Here is a 14,601-nt window from a genome sequence, read left to right as displayed (position 1 = left end):
GTAATAATCCTAGAAATATTTTGCAATGAAAAAAGTAACCGAGGAAAGCACTCAAAAGCCGTTACTACTAAAATCAAATAGAAAACTGAACTCCAGCGCTTAAAGAAAAATCACAGATTGGCTGCTTTGAAAACACTGAGCTGATAGAGCAGCACCAACTTCACACCACAGTGCCTCCCTTGCTCCCAGGAAGACTTCTGCAGGTTTGTTCTTCCTGTCCATTTTGCAACTCAGTTTGTCAGATTGCCTCCACCAGTGCTGGGAACGTCTGAGCAGCAGTTCTGTTTGGGGGATGGACGGGGCACAAGAACTCAGGAGAACTGATGATACAGCTGGCACACCTGAGCCAGAGGTGTAGTCAAGCTACTGCTGTGCATGTTTATGTATGCACTGACCACTTGCAAGCTGCACACCCTAAACCTAATATTTTTACAATTCAAGGTATACCACTGTAAAAATTGTGACACACTGTGACAAGAGAGGATGAGACTGCTGGCTACAAGTTGTAGTACTGCTGCTGTGTTTCTGCCGGACTCCTTCAGGCAGCTGAAGCCCGCAAACGGGGCAGGGTGCAGCAGGCAAGGGCAGAGAGGCAGCACCCCGCTGAGCTACTCTCACTCCACTTGGCCTCATCACTACCTCGTGCTGGGCCACGTCCAGGCCCTGTTCCAAAGCTGCAGGCTGTCCCTCAGTAAACTCACACACAACTTCAGGGCCGCGGGCGCTGGAAACCTCGCCGAGCAAGGCTGCGGCTGCGGTCCTGCTGCCCGCGGCGCGTTGTGCCAGGCGCTCAGGGAAGAACTGCACCCGAGAGCAGAGACCCGCGGGACTCTGCGGGCCACGGGCACTGCAGCGGCCCCCCCCCCCCCGAGACGCTCCGCCTCGCTGCGCTGCGCCAGGGCGCCTGACCCCATCCCGGGGACACGGGCCCGACCCTGGAGAAGGCGGCTGCGGGAAGAGTGGGGCTGGGAGGAGGGGAGGCACCGCCCCCACACGCCCCTCGGCTCGCAGCAGCCCCGCACATCGGGTCGAGCCCGGGCGCCTCTCGCAGAGCAGAGCGGCGCCTCCGCGCAGCCCAGGAGCCACCCCGACGGGGGCTGCGGAGCCGTAGGCTGCCCTGGGTCGGCACGATGAGCGGAGCCACGGAGCTCACAACGGCGGCGAGACTCTGCCCCCCGCAGCCAAACTTTGCCGGGCGCTCCCGGCCGGGCGGAGCCCCCTCCCCGCCAGACGCAGCCGCTCGCCCCGGCAGGGAGAATGGGTACCTCAATGTCCACCGGGTCCCGGCTCAGCACCCGAGCCATGCTGTCCGCACCGCCACCGCCTTCCCCCGGCTCCCCGCAGCTCCGGAGTGGAGCGGAACGCGGGAGGAGGCGGAGCCGCCAGCCCAGGCTGCAACGCCCCAGTGGGCGGGCGGCCTCCCCGAAGCGCCGCGCGCCTCACGGGGCGCCCTTTGGGCAGGGGCCGCGGCGGTCGCTCGAGAGGGTTCACCTCGAGGCCGCGGAGGGAGGAGCGGCCCCGCCCTCCCCCGCCCGTGCTGCGAGGCGCCGCCGCCACGCCCCCGAGAGCGCCCCGGGCTCAGCTGGCACGCACGGCCCGGCCGCCTTCGCCGTCGTCCTCCCCGGGGAGCGGCAAGCCTGCCACCGGCAGTGTCCGTCGAAGGCCTGTTACCTCACCTCCACGAGAAGGTCACAGCCAACAGCGCCTGGGACGGCCCAAGGCAAGCCTTCCTCTCCTCAGCAACAGCTAAGCCTTCTTCCCTGCACCCTCGGAAGCAGCTCTGTCCCGCAGCAGCCGCCGTGCCCAAGGGCGGACAGGCGCTGCTGCCTGCATGCTCTGAAGCATTCTCTACTCTCGAACGTTTTGGTTGTTTAACACCTCCAAGACAGTAATTACAGTATCACTGAAAAAAACCAAACAAACATTCCTACTGCAACATTGCATGCAAAGGTGTGTGTCTTCCCTGCTACCTCACAACAGCAGAAGCATTCATTAAAAAATGCTGAACAGCTGATCACATCTGTTTCCAGACAGCACGTTCAGGTACCACACTTGTGATCCTAAAGCACTTCAGAGCTGTTTTCTCTATTTCACAAGAATAGAGACTTCCCTCTATATCCCATCTTTGACTTTCCTATTTGTGTGCCAAGAAGTTTCCTACATCCTTTCTCCTCCTCCTTCCTCCAAAAGGAATCCCAGGTCCAGCTCTCAACATACTTTTCTACAGCACTCATTTTATCCAGTTAACTTTCAACCTTACTTTTTTTTGTTATAGCATAAATAGTATTTTTAAAAAGTTTTCAATCCTACTTCCTGAAGAGGTGTAAGTAGCTTCAACACTCTGCCTTTGGGTACTTTGACTTTCCTCCTTTCACATATCCTGAGAGAGTGCCTCTTAAAGAAGAGCACAAAAAATAATTATAACTGTAGTTATAATAATGTTATGTCTGCTTTCACAAATGAGAACTTCTGAGACACCCAGTCGGGATTGCTTACCATATAAGATGTGGAGAAATAAGGCCGTGGCCCTGAGTTTCAAGTAAGAGCTGAGTTTCCCCAACCCTTCTCAGCACTACCACATAACAGCGCTTTTGAACCACAGTTGTCCATGCCAAGCACTTGAAATGTTGACAGCAGAACCAGGAGCAGTGCCCCTGCATTGCTAGCACCTGTCTATAACCTTTCATTAACACTGGCTTTGCTGGATAGCCAGTGTGTGTGTTCCTGACCCACGGCTGTACATTGGATGTAGAAGTGCGTTGGGCCCACAAGTCATTTCCATGAGGAATATTTTCCACGTAAGTGAGATGCACAGCTTAGCATCCAGCTGCCTGCAGCTCACTTTCTAATCCAATTGTTCTAAACACAGGTTGCATTAGCAGGGCCAAGCAGCAGCCACCAGACTCCAGCTGTTCTGTGTCCAGTCAGGTTCTCAGCTGTCACAGGTAACACCTTTTTGAGGAGCTCCCACTTTTGGGGAAAAGTGTCAAAGCCCTTTTCTCTTTCTCTCAGCAGGTTATAAATCTTTGGTTACTCCCATGTCATGGACCAGATCAATGGACCTGGCACCTGGCCCACTAAAACAGTGAACAGTAATATTTATATGCCATAGAACTAGATTTTCCTCCCCGTCCAGAAGCAGCATGGATTGTTTGCCAATAAGAAAAACAAATTCAAAGACATAAATGTATTCTGCCTCACCCTCACAATTTGCATTTCTTGTATTTGCTCCCACGTGCTTTCCCCAGGATCACTTCACTGCCTGCAAGCCTGGCAGGCAGCCAGCCTGCATCAGGTGCCAGCTCCCCCCAATGTCTGCAGGGCTGCCCTTTTCCTGCATCATTTCTATGATCTCTGGATTCTTAGCTGTGGCAAATTCTGCTCTTATCAGCACTGAGCATCTCTACAGCTGAACTTTGTTTCAGGGAATAAATGAGCAGAAACAGGGAGGCATGTGCAACATCCCTTAGAATACAAGTCTTCTGAGGTTCCTACTTTTCTAAAGAAGTTAAGAAATTTTAAGATGAGAAGCATCACACAACCTAAATGTACTTTCACCTATTTTTTCCTAAAGTTCCAAGCTTCAGATTTCCCCTCCTTTCCTCCCAGAAGGGTTTCAAATGCAGCAGAAACAGAGTATGGATGCTAAAAACCAAACTTTCAGTGCTGGCATGAAATGCCATTGAGGCTTGGCTGAGTTATAGGCTTTGAAAATTGCCATTAACCTTTTGTTCCACATGCTCTTCAGGTAAAATTCACCCACATGTCAAAGAAATAATTGCATGTGCACTTTCTATGAAAGCTTCTAGCCACTGCCTGGTGCAAGGACAGCTGCTTGCTGGGAGGGCAGAGTAGCAGCAGAGCAAGGCCATGCCCTTCCAGTCTGAGTGGTTCACAGGAACACAGCCTGCAATCTAAAACAAACCATTCCTCCTCCAGCCATTGCAGCAGTTAATCTGAGAGTTTAAAGGGCAAGCTGTAGCTCTGAAAGTTCAGCATTCAAATTCTGGCAGTGATGTATTAGTGAGCCTAGAGGTCTTGGTGAACTGACATCTCATGCAAGCAACTTCCCACTTTTTCCACAAAAACTGCCCCTAATTCACATCAGTTCAAGTGTCAGAAATAAAGGATATTCCAGACTATAATTTGCTGTGCAGTCGTAGCTTTGAACTGCTGTGCTGCCTTTAATTACACACCATCTTTACTGCAAGATCAGTCTCCTCATTGTACAAAGACTGACAGTTTCAATCTCATAGCTAGCATCTCCCAGTATCTAAACTTCTGGTTTCTCAGCCCAGATTACTCACGTTTAGGGGTTCATCTCTCAAATTCATGAGGTTCAAGAAAGTCAGAAGTGGACTCATGTTGCTCTCCAATGTACTCTTTGAGTACCTATGAGAGTGCACAGAGAGAGCGCACCTCTCCGTTTTCTTCTTTTCAGTCTGGCTTGTCAACTCACATGTCGAACAGCCTAAAGATGATATAATCAGTATTTAAAGAGGCTAAGAAAAAAAAACAAAATTAACAAGAAAATTCCATGAAGAGGACGAGCTTCCTCTGAAGGCTCCCTACAGCAACTCAGATGTGAGTGATTACCACCTTCACACTAAGAGTCAAGGTAAGAACAGTATTGACTTTGCCCAGTTGGGGCAAATCACTATTAGCATGAAGTCAAAAGAAATAACTCCACTGATTCCAGGGTCACATTAAGAAACTCTGAAGACATCCACGTGGCATAATTTCCCTCTGCATCAAGAAACAAGGGCATCTGTGTAAAGCTGAAACATGAGAGGGAGAAACTTGACATCTTTTTCTGAACTGTCCGTAATACCCATAGATGAACTCTGCCACTATTTGTATTCTCTCCTCCTAATCCAGTCCCCAAGGTTTGCAATTGAGAAGTTAATCTGACAAGTCTTGCTCACTATCTCCCCAAAACAGGTATGTTCATTTTGGAAGATCTACAATTGCAACTTTACATCACATTTCTTTACCACTTCATCAAAAAAAACTGTTTAAGTTAAAACGTTGACACTGATGAGCTTGCCTTTCTAATCCACCCTGTTACAACTGAGCAGTGTTTTTCAGAAGGAGTAGAGCACAGGGTAACATAGGGTATGTCAGTGTACAGGAGTACAAAAGTACTTTAAGTGTGGTATGTACATAATTATGAATTCTGTTTGTGGGAAGCCCTGACCATTACCCAGGCATAGCCTTTGGGCATGGAATTGTAAAGCCCAAATAGATGAATAAATAACAAAATGGCCACCATGTGAGCTTTGATAAGAGTCCAAATGCATTTTAAACTAAAATGAACTGTTCTTTAGCAAGTACACTAATTTATTCCAGCCATCTGTGCCACTGTAAACAAAAGCTTGTTTCCCTAAACTGCTTTATAATTTTTTTTAGATGTAGCAAGGACTACAAGTTTCAACATGATTATCTTGGGAAAAAAATAAGCAAAAGGAACCCACATATTTTCACACCACAAACATCTTTGATAATCACTATCAAGCAATTCAAAGAAATATTAAAAAATAAAGCTTGTTTCTGGCATCACATAATGTTTTCCTATTTAAATGCCACCAAATGTTTCTTTAGGATATTTTAGGGGACAGAAATCTGTCTCTTTTTCCTCCAGTCTCTAGTGATGACATCTGTAGACAAATCCAGTATTTATTACTAAGCCTTAGAGCCGTTAAGTTGATGTCCTGGGTTTGCACTGGTCCAAGAGCCTTTTCTCCATACGTGCCTCATCCTTTTCGGTCTCTTAATGTGCTTCTCATATCATTGGACCTTATCTAAGGAGAAGAGTCAGGCAATTCCGGCATTTACAAGTTAAAAGATATGTACATCTAACATGAGTGTCTCCTGGATAAAAGCACTTGAAAATCTCAGATTGAGATGGGACTTGGAAACATTCACCTCCCTCTTCCCCAGGTCTAAAGTACTTTATAGGAAGTGTACAGTGAAGATCACTTTAGAGAAATTGAATAGCTGCTCAGTCACATCAGACCAGATTATCCTTCATGCACAAAAAAATAATCCAACATAGGATCTTAAAATTTGAAAGCACCAGTCTACGCTGAAACATCTTCAGGTGCCACCTCTTTCAGTCCCGGAGAGTAAAAGCAAAGGCTTCCACTTTCCAGTCACACGCACCTCTGGGATAAGCATGCAAAACAAGCCTCGTGTCAGAGGATCAGACCATTTGTACTGAGGCCCAATACAATACATTGTTATTTGTATCTTCTGCTCTCCCTATGGCAGCAAGTTTCTGAAAAGGATCAGGTCTGCGCTTTAAGTAAGGCCTGGTGCAGAAACAGTTCATTGCTCAAAAAAGTATAGCAAAATGATATTGAGTTCACCTCAGATGCAAAAGTCCTAGTAGATTCCAATGGGCTTATTTCTGTGACAACCATCCTTGCTACCCTCACTCCCCCATGTAGAGGTTTCGAAGCATCTAAGAAGTCAGACTGCAAAGCCTCTAGAGAAAGAGCTACTGCATGCCTAAATTCTGGCAACAGTACATACTTCTCCACTCAGGTAAACACTGGAGATGGTTACCTACTGCATAGCTTATGGCCATGCAAATCCAACTACCACCATGGTTACAGTTTCAAAGGGAAGCAAGCAGTGAGATAAGAAAAAAGTCCGTCTCTAAAGTAAACACCACCACAATAAAATTTATTCACTGAATTGCTTGTCTGAATTTGCATTTTTCAGCAACTGCAGGAGCATCAGCAAGAGATTTTTTTTTAATAGGAATTCTGTAGCTGTGTTGCTTTTCAGAGATACTGACAAGGTACAAACTGGCCCTTTGAATTACTTAGCACAGGTATGCCCAACCCACGAGCTGCATGTAGCCACCCCTCTGCCCCTCACTTTAAAGGCAGAAGCTCTTCCCTGTGCAACTATTTGAAAATGTGCAGGTTACATACTCATGCTGATTGAAAACTGAGTTGCAAATATTAAAAAAAGCTGTCTTTTTTTTTTTTTGCAATCTTGAAACCTATTCTCAAATTCCTTTATCAAAATAGAAAGCACAGCTGCATATTTTTTGCTCTTCACAGGACTGTGTTTAGGCAATATATCAAATAAATATATAAATTTATTTGCCATAACTTGAGCTGGCACTGCACCCCACGCCCTGGTTTCAGCACAGATAGGGTTAGTAGCTCACTGATGTTCAGCTGGTGCTGAGTGACTGTTGCACGAGGAAGAGCATGGCACCTTTATAGCATGAGGCAGGGGCAGTCATACTGCTAGCTGTTCCAGGCTGCTTGGGGTCTGTAGGTTGGACATGCTTGGTCTACTCCCATGACAAGTCAACATGGTAGGTTCATTTACCAGAGAAATATTAGTTTTAACAGCAAATACAACACAGTTGCCACATTGCCCAGTTTCCTAATGTGAGCATTTTCTTTCTCCCTAGCACATCTATAAATGCATTGTATTCCCAGAGGACTCTCTGCTTGCTTGCACAGAGATGACAATTTACAAGTCACACTCATTGTTTAGCTGTGTGAGAGCATATGTTAGGGTTACCTGAACAGACATCTTTCCATGTAGCGTTATCATTGTACACAAAGATTACATTTGCTTCTTCATGTTACTTAACTGCATGCTGGACTGCCATTGAAATATTAAAGCTTTCTTCCTCTACTGGTGCTCTACATAAATACTGAGGACTCCATGCATTTTGTGAAGCTCTTTGCATGCCCATGACTTACTACCTATAGAGACTTCCACCTCTCTGCAAATAATTGGTTTACACTGCCTGTGACTTTAGAAGTTGTGGCCTTATATACAATGAAAAGCTAGTACTGCTCCTTTGGAGAGATTTAAACAGCTAAAGGCTAAAAGCCAACAAGTATTTTTTAAGTAGAGGCTACACTTCTCTCCAGGTCTTTACAGTACTCATTACAACAGATCCCTACCTACCTTGGATATTACCTAGTACTCAACAGCCTTCAACACAAAAAACACAGGTAATTAATATTTTAAGCCAAGACAAGAAATGAAATATTGATGGGGTAAAAACAACCTTGTTCTATGGTACTTTACACTGCATAAATAATTGTTGTTAGATAAGGTAGTGCTTGGGGTGGAAACATGATGAAATAAAATCTCCAAAGGACGTTGTAAGGCAGTACCAGGCCTAACACTCCCTTTGCTAAAGCCCCATCCCAACTTGGTAATCTTCCAGTTATCAAAAAGTATTGACTTCCTAACAGAGGAGTTAACATACTATCAAAGGGAGATTACTCCATGTGTTAGAATACTGTGTTTTTACATGCAGTGAAAGCACATTTCACTTAGTTATCTATTAGTATTTAATTACTGCTTATAACTTTTTAATCTGACCCACTAAAAATATTAAGATGCACAAAAATCATAATGTTATACTGATGTGCACATTTAACTTGCATTAATAATGGGAAGAGGCAAATTCTACTAGGAAATTTAGAATATATACACATGTGTATATATGTGTGGATATATATACATACACACAAATTTCTACCTTGGATATTCTCTTCTTAGGAGTTGGAATTAAACAGCTAATACTTATAGAACAACCACCCAAATAGTTCTAGTTCAGCCCTTCCACCAAGGTAGAGAAAAGCAGAAATAATACATGCATAATAATGATTCTTTTTTGATGCTCACAGTTACACATTCTAACTTGATTTCTCATTTTAGGCCATTAATTTTTTGCTCTGAGTGTTCAAGAAACTATGGTACAAAGGGTAAAAACTTGACTGAGTTCCATAAGGGGGAGCTCAAGGAAATTGTTCTTCCCTATCTTGCTATAGATTTGACTTTGTGCACAGTACCTGTTAACTACTTAGGCCACCTGAATTTCACTTTCAAGTCTTGCATGTGACTGTAGCTCCCAGCTATTGGTCTAAGATGATGGATACAGACTAGCCGCAGCCTTAGTAGTTGACTGGAGAACTGATACTCAGATAATATGAACATCCTCTGACTGTACCTTTATGTCCTTGCTAAACCTCTAGATTGATGACAAGGTGGTCATTTGTCTTGAACTGTTATGAGCAAACTCCAGAAGACTATTTCACCACTTCAGAAGTAGCTAACTTCACAATCAGCAATAGTTATTGCCTTCTTGGCAAGGTTGAAATGAATAGAAGAAGTTAATTCCTACCCAAGGTCTCTGCAAAATATGGGAAGACATTAATTCACTGGCACCCTCTACTATGATAGAAATTGTCAATAGGATGCACAGCCTGCATCATCTTCCTCTCTAATTTAATCAAGGTCATATAAGATCACTACATCAGATCAAGTGGAGTCAATTTGATCAAATAACCCTTGAGTTAAACCAGTTTCCTTCTGGAAATTAATCCCTTACAATAAACATTGTCCATCAGTGCAGACCATTCCACTGAAAATAAATACTGCTGTAGAAGACAAAGTGTAAATCCTCTCCCATAAAATAAATTAAGACCAGAAGATCTAGTCTTATACCTGAAATTGTGAATTTCATTCAGATTCAAAAATTTAAGTTTTGCTTTTATTTTTGTTTCCTTCAAAACCAGTTCTATGTTTCTATTCTTATTTATCTATGGTTAATGCCCATAATGGCAGTCAACCTTATGACAGTTTTGTAGAACACTGAATGTGCAAGACATTTGTCTTAATTCTTCATCATCTATCTTTTTTTTTTTTAAACCATATTTATTATTTGAAGACTCACAGGAAAGCAACTTTCATGGGAAAAATGATATGCCCAACAAAACAATTGTTTTGAGATGGGTATGCAGCAAGATTTTTAAAAACATATCTTAGTTCTTGTGGATCTGCCAACTTCTTACACAAAGGAGCACCACAATAAAGGGTTTGAGGATTTGTTCATGTGTTTGGTTGTTTTTGTTGTATTTTTTAATATTATATGCAGTACAGCTTCTTTCCCAGCTTTGTACCAATTATCCTCTCCACAGCAGCATCTACACATCCAAGATGTTACTCTAACTGCATAATAGTCTCTTACTGTGACAAGTTTTGGCTAAGTTACATTCACCTTCCTGCAGAAATTCCTGCAGTTAACTAGTCTACAACCACAACAGCTGACTTGCAATGTGTGTTCTCCACCTGGCTGGACTTGTGGAGGAAGAGAGAGGCAGATAAAGACTTTTAAGCCCACACAGAAAATTCCTGCTTGAAACATTCCAAAAGCTTGAAAGATCCCTCCTACGCACCTCAACACCTACATTGATAGCTTCCATAGCAAAAACATTTCTTTCTTTAAGCTTATCAAATACTGACAATTAGATTGTATATATATGCATACTTGTCATTTCACACTTATTGGCAGAGAGAACCTGTATTTCTGTCAGTGGATATATTCACTATAAGCCTGAAAGGATTGTAATATCACAGGATTTAAAAGGGCTTTTTTACCCCTCTATTACAGAAGAAATTAATCATTAGCATATAAATAAAGTTATTGTAAATACCAAACTGAATTGAGCTATGGCAATTAAGATTGACTAAGGAGCTCCCCCCTGCACGCAGCCAGACCTGCAGTTGAACCACGTTTTAACAGACTGGCTGGCCCATCTGTTTGTTACACTTGTTTGTTATTCTCCCATCATATATTTAAACTGTCAGCTCTGTTTTTGGGTTATATGCCTTGCAAGTACATACCAGCCATTTAAGAAATGAGTCAGGACCCACCATTTAAGCCATGATAACAGAGCCTGCCTTAGTTCTGATCTTACACTGCTTGAGTAATGTGACACTGAACAACTGCTACTCACTACAGATGTACATTGCAATCCTGAAAGGGACGAGCCTTAAAAACAGCAGGATGCATTGGAGAGGATGCAGAGTCATGCAGAGAGAAACATAGCTGGCTTCATTTCTTCCAGTAACACTTTTGTTCCTTTCAAGTCTGCACCCTTCATCTCTTACTACTTCCACAGAACAAAATGAAGAGTCAAATGTTTCTAGTCTACTAGCCTTAAGTGTAAACTTGAAGTCTTTCTGGAATAGAAATAGTATACTTGGGTTAACAACAGCTTTAAGTTCTAGATAATTTTGTTAAGCAGTATTGAAGGGCTTCTTTTTTACTTTTAAACATGAAACAAAGCACTTTGGAACAAAATAGAAAGAAAACATTTGCTCAAACCTTATTTAACTGGAGAACGTGGTTTCCAAACTACGATTTCCACAACTTCATTTATTTTTAGATATACAATTTAATTTCAAAATCAGTTATGTTATTTTTGCTACCAACTATGAAATGTTATATTTTTCCACCAAAATTATACAAAGAACCAGTAGTTCAAGATTTGACAGTGCGTATACCAGTGAAATTGTAATTTCCTCCTGCCCATGGTTGAAGGCATTTTATTTTACTTTCAAAGCATATCTAATGCTGCAGAAAGTCCATCTAGGTGTTTGATGATAATTAGCTAGAAAATTAGAGCACTAGAAATGTTATTCATCAAAATAGCATTGAGTCCTGGGAAGTCCAGGTAGACCTTAATCAGAAAGTTTCTCAGAGGCAGGCTGCTTGGTGCATCAGGTTAAAATTACATAAAGTATTGATTAAAGTCTTTGTCAATTAACTTTTGAGAACTTAGAAGGTAAACCAGGCTATTTACATCGTATTTTTATGGGAGTATCTAGAGACAGATTTTTCTTTCTGTTGGGGCTCAGTTGTACTACTCTATAACAGTCTGAGAACCTGCTGATGAGAGTGATTGCTGCTATTCCACCCTGGACCAGCAGGACTCAAAACACGAGCAGAATTTCCCTGTAGAAGATGACTTAGTGTCCGTTAGCTGTACCTTTGTAGTGGCAGAAGAGGAGGTACAAATGAATAAAAGTAGTCAAAATATGAACTTTATTGGCTATAAGGACCAGGTTTTAATATTATAACAACTTCATTCTTACGTAAATAAATGAGCTCGTGGAATTTCTACAATACAGATATCAGACATTATCAGCATACACACTACAGGAATTTTTCTCCCTTTTATGCTTTTATAAATTATCTGTAGTTCATGTTCAGAACGCTGATATCCTTTGTCAAACATTGAGCCTCAAGACAGCAGCAACATTAAGCTATTACATCTACTTGTGCTTTTTATACCTCTGCATTAGCAGAGCCATAGAATATTTTGCAGAAAGGAATGCGGGAGTACATGCAAATAACCAGAACATGACTTATGCTTTTCCTTTCTACTCTCTTTGAAATTTTCACTACAATATTTTATACCTCTTTTTCTTGTTCTGATTATCTTTACTATCTCTGAAAGTTAGTCAAACCTCTCCTGCTTTACCACTGGAAAAACTCTGGGGCTGCATACACTTCTTTGACATATGCTTCTGCCTTTAACACTCTTTTCCCTTGTTTTTTCTACGCTTGTTTCCTTTCTATCTCCTATTCCTCAGCATCTCCTCTCACTTGATCCTTCTACCACAAACAGCCTCTTTTCTTCCAACTATCACAGCATTAGCAGCTTCAAATTTTCATATTCCTCAGTGGTGAGCTGCTTATGTTGGGATATAAAGTCAATCTGCTTTTTATTTTTCAAGCATACTATGGCTGCTTTCATAACATTTATTTTAGTAATTAGTCAGTCTATGGCCTACAAAGAAGAATTCTAAATCAAAGCAAGCCCTAAGAAGTGAATAAGAACAGTCACCTCCTGATTTAGGGAATGACCTACGTCTGTTACAGGATGGAATTATCCTCCACTGAGTAAGGACCAGACCACTGGAGAAGAAATATCATGACCAAACATCCTTCTGATAAAGATGTTTTGGATATAATGAAATTAATCAAACTGCAATGCAGGATAATTAGAAGTTCCATCCACCCAGTTCATCTTATGTGCCTTCATCATTTCCAGGTAATTACAGAAAAAAAAAAGGAAAACTATTAGTTGAAGGAAAATACTCACACATTCCCCCACACCAAGATACTCTGCACTGCATTTCACCTTACATTACCTTAATCACTGTAGCAGGCTGTGAAGTTAAACTGATATAACATCTCATGATTTTTTTTTTTTTTTTTTTTTTGCTCCATTGGGAGCTGCAGCAGTATGTGTTAAACTGTTGTTAAAAACATGAACACTGAGCATCTGTATGCCTACATTCCTTGTGATCAGGACAGTTCAGCACATTTCTTCTTAACAGATGTTCAGAAAACAGTGAACTAGTCTTTTTCAGTAAAAGAATAATGAAGAAACCTATAGCAATTCAGATATAAAGTTAAGCAGCCAACACCTCAGTTAAACATCAGTCAGACTTTGCCAAAATTGATGCGAATCAACACTTATTAAGAAGATGGCCTAACATTAGAATGCAGAAACAGAAAATAAAACCAAAAGGAAGACTTTCAAATAAAAACAGTGATCCACACATGTTATTATATTACAGGAATGAACATGTGCATGCATATATGAACAATGTTTGGTTCAGAACAGAGCAGGTCACTTCCTTCTAAATCTTCAAAAAGTCTAACAGCGTAAATATCACCAAACTGAGGGGTAAGGCTTTGTCACTTCTTTTTCCTGTGATCTTTAAGCTATACGTACCATAGAAATACAACTACAATGTTACAATCAAAGATATCACAAAAGTTGAAAAGTAAAACCCCAGATCTTAAGTCTGTTGTAAAACTCACCTCTAAATCCATACTCCTAGTCAGTGAGATTCCAGCAGAAAGTGAAGATCTGATTAAGAAGGGCCTAACATCATGGTATATCTTTGTTACTCCTCTTAGCTACCCTTCACATTAGAAAAGGCCCTCAAGCCAACAAAGACCTACCCTTCCTCATCTTGAGCTCTATAAGCTTTTTGGTCCTTCTAGGCACTTACTGATTTCACTGAGAACAGGTGTTAGCTGCAATTCATGACCGTATTTGGGAAGACTATCAGAAGCAGCACCTGGTTCAGAAGGCAGATTTGCTCTATTCTCACCTTTTCCTGGGGTAAAGTAGATGACATGAGAGAAAAGGGGCAGGAGCTCCAACTTTTCCTTTTGGTAACTTGAGAATTATACAGGAAGACAAATCCTGCCCTTCTGTTCTTTCCTGTTACATTCTGCCCTTTGATCAATGGAATGTTGATTCAGAGGCTTGCAGAGAGCTTGTGTGCAATGAGCATGCAATACAGCAGCTGCATACTCCTGACTCATCAGCTCCAAAGCGAGAGTAGGCAGTATCAGGATAGATACAGGTAACCATGAGAGTCTCCACCAGTATGATTCCAGTGAACACTGTACAGCTGTTTTTTATGTATTACTCCTAAACTCTGTCCCAGAAACAGTGGAATAATGTGGATCGTGGTATCTGTCCAGGGTTGTCCAGAGAGGTATAACTCACTAACTTTTTCCACATCTTCTCAAGGTCTTTGTGCTCATCATTTACTGAATTAGATGACACACTAGGATCTGTTATAATTTATTTCCCCTCTCAAGCCTGTTTCAGCTCTATGAGCAGCATCTAAAGATCTTGTTCGCCAACTTTTTATTATAATAAAAATGACTTGTGTAAAATATTTTTAGGAATGGCAAGAAGATTTTTGTTTCATGCAACATAGCATCAATTATTTTAC

At 42.1% G+C, this 14,601-nt stretch overlaps 1 protein-coding gene across 2 annotated transcripts in view; it reads right to left on the bottom strand.

Moving 5' to 3' along the window:
- DPYD (dihydropyrimidine dehydrogenase) overlaps positions 1–13,787 on the bottom strand; it is a 333,346-nt gene extending 319,559 nt beyond the window's left edge. The window contains exon 1 of one of the 2 annotated variants that reach the window (XM_021404735.1): positions 13,670–13,787. In XM_021404735.1, coding sequence (XP_021260410.1) covers positions 13,670–13,681 — 12 coding nt within the window. In that variant the 5' untranslated portion in view covers positions 13,682–13,787. Of the gene's footprint in view, positions 1–1,265; positions 1,509–13,669 lie in introns of those variants that run through there. The other variant, XM_021404734.1, reaches the window with a different exon arrangement.

Source organism: Numida meleagris, chromosome 7 (assembly GCF_002078875.1).
Source record: "Numida meleagris isolate 19003 breed g44 Domestic line chromosome 7, NumMel1.0, whole genome shotgun sequence".
NCBI lineage: Eukaryota > Metazoa > Chordata > Aves > Galliformes > Numididae > Numida > Numida meleagris.
Note: the sequence above shows the minus strand (reverse complement) of the source record. Positions and strands in the feature narration are given on the sequence as shown.